Source organism: Mycteria americana, chromosome 1 (genome assembly GCF_035582795.1).
Source record: "Mycteria americana isolate JAX WOST 10 ecotype Jacksonville Zoo and Gardens chromosome 1, USCA_MyAme_1.0, whole genome shotgun sequence".
NCBI lineage: Eukaryota > Metazoa > Chordata > Aves > Ciconiiformes > Ciconiidae > Mycteria > Mycteria americana.
In genome coordinates this window covers 52365628-52382709 of record NC_134365.1, presented here as the reverse complement: position 1 = coordinate 52382709, position 17082 = coordinate 52365628, and the positions used below count along the sequence as shown (strand labels likewise).

At 37.1% G+C, this 17082-nt stretch overlaps 1 protein-coding gene across 7 annotated transcripts in view; it reads left to right on the top strand.

Moving 5' to 3' along the window:
• The window catches only part of CDK17 (cyclin dependent kinase 17), a 99591-nt gene that overhangs the window by 23306 nt on the left and 59203 nt on the right, over positions 1-17082 (top strand). For 5 of the 7 annotated variants that reach the window (XM_075497470.1, XM_075497481.1, XM_075497440.1 and 2 more), the window contains exon 2: positions 16712-16860. In XM_075497470.1, coding sequence (XP_075353585.1) covers positions 16743-16860 — 118 coding nt within the window. In that variant the 5' untranslated portion in view covers positions 16712-16742. Of the gene's footprint in view, positions 1-2742; positions 2891-16711; positions 16861-17082 lie in introns of those variants that run through there. The other 2 variants (XM_075497449.1, XM_075497487.1) reach the window with 2 other exon arrangements.

The window sequence follows — 17082 nt, the reverse complement described above, 5'->3', positions numbered from 1 at the left end:
ACACTTTATAGTTATCTGACTAATTTTGCAAAGTTAAGTAAAAAGTAATAATCATGGCATTGAGTAAAGAGGAGAACGGTATCTTGACTGAATGCTCCAATTCTTGCTCCTATGCAAGACAAGGCCTTGGTTTCAAGATGATCCTGTGAAATAATAGGTGTGGTTCTTAAACTTTTCTTTCTTGAAAACATTTGAGAAGTGGGCAAGTGAAGGTGTGGAAAATAGAAAATTTCATATATTACTATAAACCTTGAGCTTGTATAAATTTTTGAAAACTTCCATTCACAAATGAAATTTAAAGCAAACCTTTTAGTCTCTGAGGTGTCTTACGTTGGCCTAGTGGTTCTCCTGGAAGTTGGTGGGAGTCTTAACATCTTCAGTGGGAGAGTAATTAGGTCAATGATAGAAATTTAAAAAAATAAATAAAATTACTAAATCAAGTAATGGTAGAAAAGATTTCTTTAAACAAAATACAAAGTAAGAATGTTAACCTGTAATTGGACTTCTTGAAAACACTTGTTTCTGTGATGCCTGGAATAAGATTGTTTAGGGGGCTGTAGGGTTTTTTGTACTCTGGAAAGCTGTCTGTACAACTAGTTTTATGTGGGCTCCTGTACCTCAGATCACAGATTCACCTCTAGCAATAGCGGATTTGTTCATTACTCGTACTGCAGGATCACCCATCGGTACAAACTTGACCCAGATCAAGCGTAAGCATATAATAACGCTTCTGTTGACTTGATCAGAACATGCAACAATGCTGCTTTTCAGCTTTGTGGTGGCTGTGGTAGGACAGCTGATCCTCTGTTCAGCGTAGGTTTGGAACAGAATTACACTTACAAAGTGTTTTGAACAGATTCGTACAGAGAAGCTGGAGAGCTCTGGTGCTTTGCATCATGTGAACATGTGGGTTTTTGATCTAGTAATTGGGCAGCCTAATACCCGGTTTAGTGTCTTGAGATGTAGGTCAAGTCTCTGTCATTGTTTTCCCTTTTTATTGGTGAGAGAACTTGTTGCATACAGCGTACTCCAGTCCTTTCTCTGGCTCCTTTTCTTTTCACTACCTTGTGAGTCTCCTCTCTACTTGCATTTCTCCTGTCATTTCATAGCTTGTGTCTGTCTGTCATTCATTGCCCATTGCAGTTCCTTCTCAAGCTTCATTCTCCAGTGGCACCAGTTGCTTTATCATGGAAACATCAATGTATTTTTAGCCTTAAAAATTATTTTGTTGTAACTTTTTACAGTTACAGATTCTGATGTTGTAGATTCTGGAGTAACTTCCCTAACAAGAGCAAGCTTGTATGTTCTGCTTCTGACACGTAATTTGCTAAGAGTCTTTTTTAGTAGACATTTACATAATGGTAGAATACTAGCAATGAAAATAGCTGATAGTTTGGGGTTTTTTTTTTTCCCCAGGACTGCATGGTGATGGAAGTAGTTCATATGCTTTAATGTAATTGAAGACTGATAAGCTGAACAGACAATTGAAGTAGCTTTCATATAAATTATAACGTGGACAGCAAAGTACAGGTTGAGCTGTTAAATGGTAATTATCACAATGAGGTTAGGATTGTGTTTTGATCTTTATAACCTGTGCAGTTCTTGTGTGTTTACGTGGTTGCTTGCCACCTTCAAAGATTTCTATATGAGATTTTGCAATCAGTTTCTTTTATGTCTGTCTGGTTTCAGTAACAATGTACCAAGATAATGTATATTTTTACTTGTTACTTCTCTGGAAATTGAAATGGATTTTTTTACCCTCTTTAATTTAGCAAACTCAGTCTTGATTCTTGGAAACCACTTTTGCTTTCATTAGCTTGAGTGTGTTTTATATTTTTTTTGTAAAGCAAAAGTGAATGTGCTTCTACTGCAATTTTAGTCAGACAGAAGGCACTTCATGCCTACCACATGCTGCCATCATCAAGTTTCTCCTACAGCTCTTTTCTCAATAAGGTTAATGAATTCAGAAGGGAAATATTTCATAATCACATAACAATTTGTATCTGTTTTTTCTTTCTTCGTTGTCAATAACTACATTTTGGACCCTGCTTCCAACAATAGAGACAGCTAGGTTGTGAAGAACCAAAGCTCTCTTGACTTCTGAAACAATTTTGTAAGCATTCATCATCTTACTGTATTATGACATTGTTTTAGTTCTGTGGTGGATTCTGTTCTCTACTTTTAGGTTTTCATAATTCAGTTGATGTCCTGAGCTCTTCATCTGCATTTTGTTGGAGCCTCTCCTCTCCAATAAGAATACATCCATAGAGGTGGAAAGTATAGTTGTCGGGATAGTCTTAAGAATTAACAGAACTGACTATAGTATTTGTAGTACCTCCTTAAAGCTGTTGAAATTGGCTCACTTATGTTGTGTGTGCAGCAGAGAAAATAAGGTAAGGTGATCCTGAGGAAGTTCCAAGCTAAAGAGTTACTGGCTGCAGTAGAGGCAGGAAAGAAATTTTTAAAAAACCAACAATGGTGGTTCTTTATTATGCAGAAGGCAAGTTTATGCATGCCTGACCAGGTAAACGAAAGAGGAGAGTGTCAACCTATAGTCCTTCTTTGGCAAGGAATCTTACAGTCTGTGGTCACCGTAGCATTATAGTGAAAGAAGAACCTGAACTGCTGAGGCAATGAAGATCGTCTAGAAGAGCTAGGATACCCCCAGATTATGTCAGAAGTGCTTATTTAAATACCCTGGTAAAAATCCCTTCAAAAAGTGTTCCTTATGACCTCTACTAGGGACATACCTGGATCAGAGATGGACAGTGGAGGAATGGTGTCGTAAGTTTCACCGACTGTGGGGAATAGAAGATACGAATATCCCAAAAGGCTGTTGGAGCAATGAGATGGTCCCAATTGTTTGAAACGACAAGTAAAAAAATAAAAAGTGAGTCCATGAGATTAATCCAGTCAACTGATAATCTGACTGTAGTATTTTTTAAATGAAATGTCTTCATTTATTAATTTTTAAAGTAACAGCATCTAGAAATAGAACCTCAAATTTGCCTTCAATTCCACTAAATTTAGTCAAAGGGTGTGGCTTGTTCCAGTGACTTACTCTGATGCAAGAAATGGTAATGCCTACAGGATTACTGTTAGAGTTAGCACCTATGTTACATGTACCATGTTGGGAAGAAAAAGATGCGGGTTTATTATGCTATATAAAGATACAGTATACCTTTAGGTGGGATATCAACTGGACTGCAATCCGACCATTTCTTTCATATGATTAAAATCAGAAATGGGAGAAATTAGAATGCTTCTGAACAGTTCAGCTGAAGGAAGTATGCACAGTTTGGTAGACAGAAATAAATAACTTTTCCATTTCCCTGTTGTATGGTTGCTATAACCAGGCCTTCATTAAAATGACAGTTTCTTTCTTACTAGCAAAGTTTGCTTATTGTTATTGAACACAAACATAAAGTTACCTAATTGTGTATGTGTATCTTGTCTCTGTGTGAAGTAAACCCATAGTTTACTACAGTAAATAGTAATAGTGAAAGCCTCTGCCATTCTGTTTTACCATTCAGCTAATGAGAAGTTTCATTCTCAAGCCTTGTTATAAAGGTGTACTAAAAACATAGAGTCCAGGGAGATATAAAATTAAGGCTCACTTCATGGCAACAGTCTGGCAGATTTTTATTCTGAAGTTTTCACCAGAATGTGAGAGTGAAATAATTGTGTAAAGAGAATCTTAAAGGGGATTTTTTTAAAGTTAATTCATTTAAAAAAAAACTTCTTTAAAAGCAAATGTAGTTTGGTTTTCATAATAAAAACAATTTAACAGCTCGTTTTATTGAGTATACAGATAGATCTGGTTAGCAGGTGTTGTGCTGAAACTGCATTCAAGATGCACGACTTAAATTTCAGTATGATAGTATTTGATTATTTTGTGCTTTTACAAATTACTAATGAGGCACTGATGACTGGTCCTTTTGAAGACATTCTCTTGGGTTCCCTTTTATTAAACAGAAATGTAGACTAATTTTAAAGAAAGCAAAGCTATAGATCTGAATTACAAGTACTACAAGTGAAAACTAGAAGCTTCTTGGACTGTTTAATATCAGGCTTATGGATCCTAGTTATCAAAAGGAAATAAACTGCAGTGGGAGGATTCTTCTGGTTACTCTTCAGCATACTTGGGTATGTTGAAAAGTAACATACTTAGGTGGTAAAACAGACAGAAACTTCCCTTAGCATGCAGATAAATGTATTTTAAAGAATATTTTGGCAAAAGGATACTGTTTTCCAAGGCTGCTGAACTGGGTAATTCAAGAACAGCTCAAGTAGTTGACATAGAAACAGTGGTTTGGTGAAAGAATAGCATATCCTAAAATTTTAAAGAAATAGGCCTTATGTTATATCAATAAAAACATAATCTTTTACTCTTTGAGGTGACAGATGACATCAATTGGACTTTGTATCTCAAAGGTTGAAAGACAGCATACTGGAGCAGGGTTTTCCAAAGGAGGTTAAAAAACAAAAATCCAAACAGCTAGTGAGGAAAAATAAATAAAATATCCAAATTAATTACTGAGATAACATCTGTTGCCCTTAAACTTTGCATACTGATTTTGAATTTTAATGATGCTTTAACCTGAATTTTTTAATTTGTGTATCTTCATCCCAGCACATGGTTTCCATAATGTTTTTTTCTTTCTGGAATCTAAGTTACTGAAAGAATGTAATGGGGGAGGGAAGAAGGAATTAGAGGAGCTTGGATAGCTCTTTTGCTGTAGAGAAATAGGAGTACCACATGTCCTTGAGCAACTCAGTTCGGCCTGTTGCAATAGGACAAGGGGTAGTGGTTTTAAACTAAAATAAGGTATATTCAGACTAGACACAAAGAAGAAATTTCTTACGATGAGGGTGGTGAAACACTGGAACAGGTTGCCTGGAGAGGTTGTAGATGCCCCATCCCTGGAAACATTCAAGGTCAGGTTGGACAGGGCTTTGAGCAACCTGGGCTAGTTGATGTCCCAGCTCATTGCAGGGAGGTTGGACTGGATGACCATTAAAGGTCCCTTCCAACCCAAACTATTCTGTATTCTAACTCCACTGGACTATTTTGAGGGTTATCTCATCAGGTGACATTATAATAACACTTAGTGGTCTTTTTTTCTCTCTTGGAGTTTTACAGCAAAACTGCTTCAGTACTTCTCTGAGTGAAAAAGCTATTTACAATACAGATCTATATTAGACTATGATATTAAATGTTGCTGAAGTAAGATTCTTTAGGGAATGTTGAGTCTCTGTAGAGGCAGTGATTTAAATTTACCTTTTCATAAAACATTTTCGGTTTGTGAGACAAATCTTACAGTTTGGCAGCTTTATCCAGGTCACTGACAGCAGTAGCAATATCAGCCTCTGCAATGTGATTAAGATCCAGAATGGGAATTAGTTTCCTGTGGAAGGGATTAGCCCACTGTTAGTCCTTGGCAGGATGAGACTGTGTAAGCATTAGGCTCTAACAGCAGAAGAATGATAGTGTTTGTAATTCAGAAGGAATTGTTTTGAAGACAAACATAAAATTTCACTTCTTTCTTCTGCTAGAGAAACAAAAGAGAGCAAATGGGTCTGCCCAGCACAAATATGTATTTGGGAACAGTGCTATGTACATACTGTGTGATCCTTTTGCAGCTTCTTTACAGAGATTTCATAATAAAATATCCAGCTATCCTTACACTGCCTTTAAGCTGTAGCTTGCAGGATCCTAGAGAAATTCTGCTTTGCCGTGTGTCTGTGCCTGCTTTTGTTGACAGTATCAGTGTTGCTTGCCTGGCATTAGTCACAGTTGTTTTACCTTTTTTAATTCTGTTAAATTCTGGAGACTATTTGTCTTTCAGGTTTTGTTTACTAATTATTCATGTCTGGTTTAATGTTATTGACTGACATTAATAATTGTTACTTTCCCAGGTTTCCTATATACTAATGCTGTCTTACTGATCTGTCATTTACTTACATACTTTTCCACTTCTACTGATTGCCATTTGTCTCCTCTTCACTGAGTCTAGCTGACATCTTGTCATTGTCTCAATGGCCTACAATTGGCCTACTGTCTACAGCGGGCTGATGCCAATTGTATGAGGTTCAACAACGCCAAGTACCGGGTCTTGCACTTCGGTCACAACAACCCCATGCAATGCTACAGGCTTGGGGAAGAGTGGCTGGGAAGCTGCCTGGCGGAAAAGGACCTGGGGGTGTTGGTCAAGAGGCAGCTGAATATGAGCTGGTAGTGTGCCCAGGTGGCCAAGAAGGCCAATAGCATCCTGGCTTGTATCAGGAATAGCGTGGCCAGCAGGACTAGGGTAGTGATCATCCCCCTGTACTCAGCACTGGTGAGGCCGCATCTCGACTACTGTGTTCAGTTTCGGGCCCCTCACTACAAGAAAGACATTGAGGTGCTGGAGTGCATCCAAAGAAGGGCAACGAAGCTGGTGAAGGGTCTAGAGCACAAGTCTTATGAGGAGCGGCTGAGGGAACTGGGGTTGTTTAGTCTGGAGAAGAGGAGGCTGATGGGAGACCTTATTGCTCTCTACAACTACCTGAAAGGAGGTTGTAGAGAGGTGGGGGTTGGTCTCTTCTCCCAGGTAACAAGTGACAGGACGAGAGGAAATGCCCTCAAGTTGCACCAGGAGAGGTTTAGATTGGATATGAGGAAAAATTTCTTGACTGAAAGGGTTATCAAGTATTGGAACAGGCTGCCCAGGGAAGTGGTTGAGTCACCATCCCTGGAGGTGTTTAGAAGACGTGTAGATGTGGTGCTTAGGGACATGGTGTAGTGGTGGACTTGGCAGTGCTAGGTTAATCGTTGGACTTGATGATCTTAAAGGTCTTTTCCAACCTAAATGATTCTATGATTCAATTCTGTATAACCTTTTTGTTGTTCCTTAATCTTCCACTGATCTCTGTTCAAGGTCCAGAAAACTTGTTTGGATACCTTCAGGTAGAGAATTGGTTGTACTAAGAGAAGGTAATGTAAAGTTTGAGTAGTGTCCTTTGATGTGCTAGACTGTTTGATCAGTCTGGGAGGGGAGCGGCCTCTCAAGCTGATTAACCAGTCGCCCAAATTATGTATTTGTAATTTAGTTGTTCTGCTTAGTTTCAGAATTTGGGAACCCTTGTCTGGACAGTCTCGATTACCTGGAGGAAGAGCAATATGTAAGATTGTGCGTAAAAGAGACACAGGGAAGAATTATCTGCACAGGCAAAGAAAAGAAACATCCAGTGATACAGAAAGATCTTCAGTCTCCAAATCTGATAGTCTCCATCTAGGGTTCTTGTTTTGGAGCCAACAGTGACAGTTGTGACAGCTTGATGCATGGCAGTTGCCTTATTTTGTATGTTTAAATGAAGGTGTACCCTTTTTTTTTTTTCTTCCCTCCCTGCTCTTTGAAAGTACCCTGAAAAATACCTTTTGTGAGGCTTAGCAGGATGACTTAATTTGGGAGTGGGACGTTGCTGCAGGAGAAGTATAGAGACAGAAAAAGAAGAATCTGCATGTGGTTATTGTGCGGTGGGAATCGTAATGGCATGAACCTATTGCAGAGGATGAAGGCACTTGTGCTGAATCCTTTTACTTTATTTCATATCCATTTGTTCTTGTTTTCCCATGTCATCTTTCCTTAACAGCATTTGCTGTTGCCCTTTATTTTGTTCACAGATTGCATTTATTTCAGATCTCAGTTTTTGTTTAGCTAGGCTAAATAAGCTTAAGGCAAAACTCTGCAGTTTTTCAGGCTACTTTTCTGGTACACAGCAGTTACATTGCACTGCTCCCAGCGAGGACAGTCTTACCTTGCGTTTGATGTGCACTAGTGATCAGTGCTCTGCTTCCATGGAGGTATTCAGTTGGCTTAAGCAGGCTCATGCTTTCTTTTCTGCCTTGTAGGGCATGTTGCCACCACCTTTTTGCTGCCAACATAACTATTTGTGAAGCTGCTTGGCAAACATATGTCAAAACTCTTCTTTCTTTCCCAGGTTGTCAGTTAGATAATAATTTGCATTAGGAGTAGTGTCTTTCTTATGTATTTAGTATCCTTGGCAATGGATACTGAAATGATCCATGTGTGCATATCCAGTTGACCATTAAATGGCAGCATGAACACTCCAGACAGATGTAGCAACATTTGTCTGAATGTTGTAACAGAACAAATTGGTCCCATGCTGGGACATCTTGACTGCTATGTAAAAATTAATACAGCAGAAAAAATTGTAATTGACTTATTGTTTGGAGATAATCTGTTAGTGAGGAATCTCTGAAGAGGACTCTCCAATTACAAGATTGGAGAAGGGAAGAAAAGACAATAATTTGTGAGGTTTTAAAAAATACCAAATCAGAGCAATTTATAAGTTTAGGTAAAAGATGTCATTAATTCAAACAAATTTTTAAACCCTAGTTTAAAGATTGTTTATTGCAAGAATGAGTTTATTTATTGCCCCATTGGAATTGTCTTGAAAATATCTCAGTGGAGGTATTACAAGTACTCAGCCTGACTATGAGAAACTTGGTTAGGCTGTTGTTTCTGTCAGTAGTTACTTTCTTAGTTGTAGCCAAGGTATTCCATCTCTGTTATTTCAGAAATAGTAGTAGTACCACAGCTTATTATTGTCAGAAATCTCTAGAAAAATACAGAATACAGAATCAAATGTTAAATTTTATGCATTAAAAAGGTCTCCAAAGAGTCTGTTTTATAATATGAGTCTTTTCTTCATGTCTTGTTTTGTGTCTCAATATAATGCTTTCAGCGCATCAGATTTTAAATGTGGTTTGGTATTCATAGGGAAAATATGCATGTATGTTGTCAGTACTGTAGAACGTCATCTATACCACGCTGCTTATGGTGGCTCTTATTTGCTAATTGAAAATTCTCCCTCTGTTGCTATGTTGTGCTTTCGTCCAAAAAAACCCAACAAAACAAACCCCTCAATTACTGTGAAACAGCTTTGTTTCTCTTGCCTTTTTTTTTTTTTGTCTTCTGCACGCACATAGAAGTGTAAGAGGAATGCATCCAAAGCTGTCTGTTTTTAAACCATTCCTGACTCTTTGCTATTACTCATATGGACAGACATGTATGCATACAATAATTATGGAAGGGTTTGGTTTTACTTTTGCCTTGTAGGTTTTAATGTGAGGCCTTTCTGGGTTGTTTGGTGGGGTTTTTTTGTGTTCACACTGTACAGAACGTGTATTGAGGTTCAACAAGTAGTGAACCCAAAAATTTGACATCTGGAGGAAAAATTGTGAGCTGTAAATTTACAGCAATTGTACCAGTTAACCATAGAATTTTTTTTTTTTTATGGTCTTTGTTTTGTCTTTAGTTTTAATAATTGCAAAGCTTTTTTTCCTGGGATGAGCTCTGTTATAGCTCTCACTTGGTGGTTAATTTCCAGGCAGACCATGATAATGTTTCCTCAACAGCTTCCCCAGTGTAATTAATTTCTGTTTTAAGAGAAAAAGGCCAAAACCTTTTTTTATTTTGTTTAGAAACTTGTACCACTGTTCTTTATTTATGCAAATCAGGAGTGTCTCTTGTTTTTATCCTGTTTTATATTGCTGTGGTGTATTTGTTGCATCTCTTGGTGCTTGATTCAAGAATATAGAAATAAGTTGAAAGGTTTTCATTGCCTTAGGTCTTGGGTTGTAAATGTAACATTTTTGTGAGCACAACAAGAAGCAAATGTTGAATACTCTGGTTGTGGAAGTTCAGATGCTCACAGGACAGGTGGTGCTGGGCTGAGAGCTACTGGAGGTTGAGAGAAGGTTCTTCAGTATGAGATTCTTTGATTCCGTGCCTGAATCGTGATGGGGAAAAAAAAGCAAGCCTTTAGTTTTTGAAAGTCCACGCCTTTTATTGACAAAATTGCTCAGGCTCTCAAAAGATTGTAGATGCTTTTCAGTCTTAGAACTAACATTGTCTTCTTGAGCCTGGAAGAGGTTTTCTGCTCGGTTTTCTTCCAAAGACTGGCTCATTTCCAAGAATGAGGAAGATGGTCCCAGAAGTGATGACTGCAACATTGTAAATCTGTCACTAAAATAATCTTAGTATTAGGGAGCAGCAAGCTTTTTTTTTTAAAAATATATTTTTTTTTTCTTCTGAAAGGTATATTAAGGCTTTATGCTTATTAATCAAAGCTAGTAAAAGTACAGACATTGCTTTTGGTTTCTAGTGCTCATTGTATCTTTTGAGATGGAAAGTTCCATGGCTCATTGGTAGTATATATGCTACATTCATGTAACCTTCTGGTTTTGCCTTCCCCTTCGAGAGAAGAAAGACTTTCAGTTTATGGGTCTGACAGCATTACAAGAAGTTTTGCTGGTCAGCTCATTTTGTTGGCTTAAATGTTAGCCAATTTAACCAGACTCATACTGTGCTTTTTCACTTGGCTGTTGAGAGAACAGAACCTTTGATAATGTGGAGCTATTCATCAGCACAATCTATCTAATTTAGGGACATCTATCAAATAGATCTATGATTCTGTGATTCTCTCTATCAAATGGAATGTCTCTGTTGATTTTGCTATTTGATATTGTTTGTATCTATCTGGGGGAGAATACATATGTACATTTTAAAGAATGTAAACTTGCTGTGATTACCTAAGTAAAACTTGAGTCCTAGAGAAAGAAGATATGCATAGGATATGAAAAAAAGACTGCAAGATTTGACCATTTTGGGCAGATTCGGCATTTTTCTTTCTTTTAAATTCTCTACCACTGGTATAGTTAAATATGCCTGTAGTAATGATCAATACATTTTTTAACTTAAAGGATTGTTTTTGAAAAACACTTCTTTTTATTTCTGTCCTTCATTACTCTTTAAAGGCAAAAGGGTTGGGGGGGTGAAGATAAGGATTCACAATCTAAATTAAATTAGAACAGGCTAATTTCCATATATTTCCTCTGTTCGCAGAGGTTCTTCCAGTTGATAATTTAGATCAGGAGCTGAATATAGATGCTCTTATTCAGTTTGGGAGGAGCCTGTTTGCCTATATTAACTAGGAAAACTAGCCTCAGATAAGAAGTTAACCTTTTTGAATACCTTTCTACCTCCAATTTTCAGTAACTGTTTGGCTGCAATTCTATAAAGATGTAAAAAGGGGCTTCACCTCAAAAGTCTAATTTCATATTAAATGTTGGTTTATTCATAAGGAAAAGGCTGTGAGGATCCTTTTGCCCTTTTTTTACTGGAAGGTCAAACTGGGCTGTGATACTTCATAATTATTTTTCTTTCATTAGTAACAAAGGCCTTGTTTGTCAGATGTCGCTTATATCTGTGCAGTGTCAGTTCTTTGACCTAATGCAGCATAAAAGATAATAACTTTTTAAGTAGTTCTGTTCCTGACAAGAGAGTCTAGTTGGGCAGAGTCATGTTGTTTCTAAAGAAAAGTGGAAAAACGTGGTAGAAATTTTTTTCACTGAGGTGAACAAATGTGAGTTGAAACAAATACAAAGAACAGACGTAATGAGTAAGATGCCATATTTATAATCCATTCTTGTAGAGTAGAATTGTGACTGTAAGGAAGTGCGTCTGTATTAGATGTGAATTTTACGAGTGCTCAGACTGGTGGTTTATGATCTTAGGTAAATTATCCATATATTTCTCATTAGTGTAATTAATAGCTTGCTCTGTATTTGCTGTGCAACATGCTTATGTGATCAATAGCTTTTTTCTTTTTTTAAATTCAGGTAGATTGAGAACAGTTTAATAAATATAAACACTATGGAAAGCTGGTTTTTTTTTTAGATCAAAGGGACAATATCCTTGACAGGTGTTTCCTGTTTCTGTTTTTAATTATATTGTTTGCAGTACTCTCAGCTTTTCAGACCTCTCTTTCTGACACAAGCTTAGATTATCACCTTCAGAAATACTTATTCTTGAGTTAGATGCATCTAAAATTATTAATGCAGCTGAACAAATGAATGATGCATGGTTTATTACGTGCTTGAAAACATTTAACAGACCTGTAACTGGTGTAATTAAAATACTAGTCAAAGATTAAATGATTATCTATTCAGATTTGAATGATACAGTGAATGACACCATGGATTTTGAGTATCATTAACAACCGTAATGCTGAGGGCCATATGAGAGAGAATCTAATGATTCTTGTTATTCTTGTTTCTAACTGTGTGGACTGTTTTTATTCTTCAGTCAGTAACACCTTACTTGGTTTTCTGTCTTAGATCCTAAACAAATGTAAGTCTTTTGACAGAATCTTCAGATCTCTTCAAAACTCTGCCATAGTATACCTTTTTGCAATTTGTTTAACCATCTTTACACAGTCTGGCCCGCTGCTGTGTAAATGTACATATTTGGTTGTAGTGATTTTGTGAAATCAGGCGAAGTGTCCCATGTGTGTCTGTGCCTCCTCCTGTCCTAGGAGTTCACGTGGAGTGCTGGTACCTGCTTTCTTCGATGCCCTATGCCTGTGGCTTTAGTTTAACCCATCCTTAAGGGACACGCTGTGTCCACGCTGTTGTTCACGCGCTGCTGTTACATAGGGTTTCTGTTCCTGTCCTTTCCTCCTGCTTTAGCTGTTGTCTTCAGATGATTTTTTCAGAACAAGAACTGCCTTTAGATTTTTGGAAAACACCTACAGCTTTGTAAAGCAGCTTGTAAAAACAGTCAAATAGCAACTTCAGTGTGTATCTAAGTGGAAAAGTAATTTTAAAATGCTTAATCTCTACGTAGATGCATCTTAATGCAATATAACTTCTGGAAACAGAAGAGTCAGCACTTAGTCTGATCCAAAGCTTATTGAAGTTGAAGGACAGGTTCCCTTTGACTTCAAAGGGCTTTGTATCAGCAAAATCTTAGTGAGCTTTTGGTATTTGTGACCCTCCTGAAATAAACTGGCTAAAATTAAAACTATTAAATAACTTCATTGCTTTTGAAAATTTTAGCTGAATTTGTTTAAACTTACAAGGATTAAGCACAGAGCATATGCTAATTGTGTATAAAGACCTTATGCATTCCCTTTTTCACTTTCAAGGTACCAAGGGTCTGGGTACCAAGGGTCTAGGGTCCAAGGGTCTGAGGTTTTTTTGAGAATTGTAGCCATCAGCATTATAAGGCCTCTAATTTTTGGTGAACAGATGAGTGCAGAATCTAGTTGAGTTATTACTTTGGAACCAAAATGCTTTAATGTCTGTCTGCTCTGTAGCCAGGGTGTTGTGGACATCTGTGTTTGCTAAATGAGAAGTGCTCTACTACAGGCATTGTGGGAAGGATTGGTCTGATACAGAGAAAGGGAGCCAGAACCGACTTGCTTAAATCTGATTTTACCTGCATGATTTCAAAACTGTGGAGTTTGTTTTCAGAACTGTATTATAGAGATTGCTTTTAAATGACATTGAGAGCAAAGCAGGAGTTTAAGACTACTGAGGCAAACCAAGTTAATGACAATGAATGTTGGAAAATACTTTTTCTGCAGGTTTTAAGGAGAAAAATGTGTACGAAAGGTAAATTTTAGCATAGTTTTCAAGGATTAACTTGTGTTGCTTTTAAAGACAAAAATACCAACTTTTCAGGGGTAGATTGGAGATTGTTTGTAAGAAGCAGCAGTTCCTTTAATACATTATTGCTTCCTTCATTTCATATCAGTATAAGGATTGAACAAGTATGTCTCTGCCAGCTTTTCTGGGTTGTATCAGATTGCCTGTCCTCATTCTGTCTGCAGAAGATCAGAATTTGCATTAGTTGCATTCAAGTGTATGCATCTATCTGCTGTGACATCTAAAATATTTAATTTGGGTATGATTTATTCAGAGTAAATGAATTTACAGAATAGAATAGTCAAGCCCTGGGCTCTGTTCTAAAACTCAAAAATAAAAATAACAGTCTATTCTTCTCACAATTGTTAAGAACTTGGGGGAACGTCAGGAGTCTTACTGTATCTAATCATAGCCACTAGATGTATATTACTAATCCAGTAACTCCATTTTGGATTTAAATTAGATTTACTGTTAAATGGAGAAAAGAAGTATGCATCTGTTATGAATTGGTGAAAATGAATATCAGAGACATTCCTTCAGTTTTGTTAAACTGAATTAAAATTGACTGTTCTGTGAAATTGCTGTCATTTAGAGAACCAATGCGAGTTTAGGATTGTATAGATCATATTTTCAAAGCTCTGTTCACTGAGATCTTGTCTCAAACTACCAAGATTTAGCAGGTTCTGCAACTTTGGGCAGAAGTGAGAATAAAGAAGTAAAAAAGATAGGACATTTCCAAGTACTAGATACTGGTCACTCCTCCTTTTTTTTCTCTTTCTTTCTTTTTTTTTTTTTTTTTTTTTTTTAATATATGCATCCTTTACATCTCTGAATTAGCAAGAATACTGATGCTTTAAGGGAGGATAATTTGGTTTCATATCAGTGAGCATCTTGTCCTTTAAAAAAACTGAATTACATTTCAATAGAAGGAAGTGTTCACTCACACATGGATTCCCACTCCTGATTCCTTTTTACTGTTAAATTCTTTCAGAATCAAGCCCTGAACTTCATTCAGTATCTTAGTAAAAATGGTGCTTCAGCACTCCATGAAACCCTCCTTTAACATGAGAAATTTTGTAACTCTAGTTAACAAAATATTTGCTTTTATATTAGCTTGAGATTTAGAATGTGTCTCAGATTTTCTAATCCACGTGTCTGTTAATTCAGATGTAATACTCTTCAGCAGTAGACCTCCTTTTTGATTAAAAAATGGTGTGGGCTTAAATATTTGCAAGATCAAAAGCCAGGAACAGCCTGTTTCCATATAAAGGCATCTGTTTTTTCAGTTACTGCCCAAGTGGAAAATTGGAAAGAAATTGTTGTGCTGTCAGGTAGCTTTAGGGCATTACATAGCTAAAAATTGCACGTATCCTTTTTGAGAATAATACACGTAGGAGGATGCAGGTTTCAGAGAACACTATAGGAGAATTGAGTAAAACCACATAGAAAGGATGTGTCCTTCCAATTTTTTTTTTAAAACTAGGTTTTTAAGAGATACATAGGCCATTGTTTTGGAAAAGTTAAAATAAACGCAGAAATAAAGTGGTTTCAAGTAAGGTCTTTAAAGCAGGTCCTGAGCACGAAAAGTAAATGTTCCCCTTGGAACATTCTCTGAATGCATTTTCTTAACAATAAGAATATCCTGCTTTTGAGTGAGAGAGCGCAAAATTATTCATACTAAGGTGTGGCTTTACTGCACACACAACAACGCATTAAAAGGGCAGTTTAGAAACTGCTGGCTTAAATATAACTGCTGGAGATACAGTTTTATTTCCTACGTATCTGTACCTGGTGCCTGACTATTTCTGCTTATAGTAGCTGTCGTTGTCTAAGATGTTACCCTGTTTTGTAATCCACCTCTTTTCTCTTGGATGCAGCTGCTGCTTTGCCAGTGATTGTACTGTTCACCTCAGACTTTGGGGCTCAGATCCCAAAGGTCTGCTTTTATCCATCCTTATGTGTTACTGTCCTGTGCAATCTAGTCTTGTGATGGTCTAGTCTATGTATGTATTCTCCTACCACCAACAGACACTGCCAACTTGTTCCACTGATTTGTTCTCCTTTTTGTTATGTGGCATTTAAACAAAGAGTAAGCTACGCAGTTGAAATGTGTATACTTAAAGGGATGACATCAATATAAAAGTAATCATATTCACAATTTGTTATTAAATGCAGATCTTTAGCATACTACTTCTTGCATTTCTCTATTTAAAGGAGGAGAGGGAGGAAAATGTGTTTGGTTTTTTTTATTTTGTATGCGAATTATGCGTTTTGGAGTGCAAAGAGGCTGATACAGGAAAAAAATACATGAGCAGCTCAGACGTAAAAGTATGCTGTGGTTGTGTTTAACACTGCCTATGTGACTCTTGGGGCCTATGAGCAGATGAACAAGTTATTGTGAAATAACATCTAGGGTGAATTGTCCTTATGGAGTAACGCAGGACAGAATTGTGCTTCTTGTCATGTAAGGGCAAACATATGGCACACTGCAAAGTTCACTTACCAGCTTAGACTTGAGGCAACATGTTTATCATCCTGGACCTTTGTTATTATTGCTTGTTTGCTTACTGCTTTCCATGGAGAAAGTGCCTCCTGCTTTGTTCCCAGTTTAGTCTTATTGCCTGACTGTAGAGAAACGTCCATTCTAGCCATCGTTATCAGGCCCTGGCTATCTATTTCCCTAGGTGGGATTGGGTTTGAGAATTGCTTTTGTGTTTAAGGCTTTTAGTGTTGTTCCCTTCCTCCTTTTGTGAAAAGGGCAAAATATAGAGAAATTCAGTCACTTCTCATCCGTAAACAAATGGGCTGAAAGAGAGAGAAGGTTCCAGCCTCCTCCTTCTCAGCGGGTTTGGTGAAAGAGGCTGCAGAGGAGGTGGTGGAGTGCGCACTCAATAAGTTTTCAGATGACTGTTTTATTATTGGATTTTAAAATTAGTGATTAAATTAGCTGTTTTGTTTTGTTTTTTTAAAACAGAAATTCTCATTTTCCCTAACAGAAATAAAAACTGCAAAAATATGTGGGCACTTACCTCTCAAGATATTCTTCTTCAATCCAGTAGAGTAATCTTTCTTTAAGGATATTGGTTTAAGGATAACTTTCATATTGACTAAATTTTCTGTGAGCCTTCCTGCATTTTTATGTGGGGTAATTAAATTTTGTTTGCTGATGAACTAATTTTTTCTCACTTTTTGCTTTTTAATCTTTTTTTCCAGGCTTCCTTAAGCCAGACTTAATATTGATAGAATGAAAAAGTTTAAGAGGAGACTTTCCTTAACCTTGCGTGGAAGCCAGACCATTGATGAATCGCTGTCTGAGCTAGCAGAACAAATGACAATTGAAGAAAACAGCAGCAAAGATAATGGTAAGCATATCTTTCACTTTCCAGAAAATGTAAGAATTTTATCAGGCCCCACTCAAGTGAGTGTTGTAGGGTTTTATTTCAGTTTTCACAATTGCATCGATTTCCTCACTAACCTGTTCTTTTGATTTGTCTTACATTTGACTACCCTAGTTCTTTTAGCAGGTTGATATGTTGTCACATATTGGTTTGGTTTGCTTTGATGTTGAGCTGTTACACAGCTGT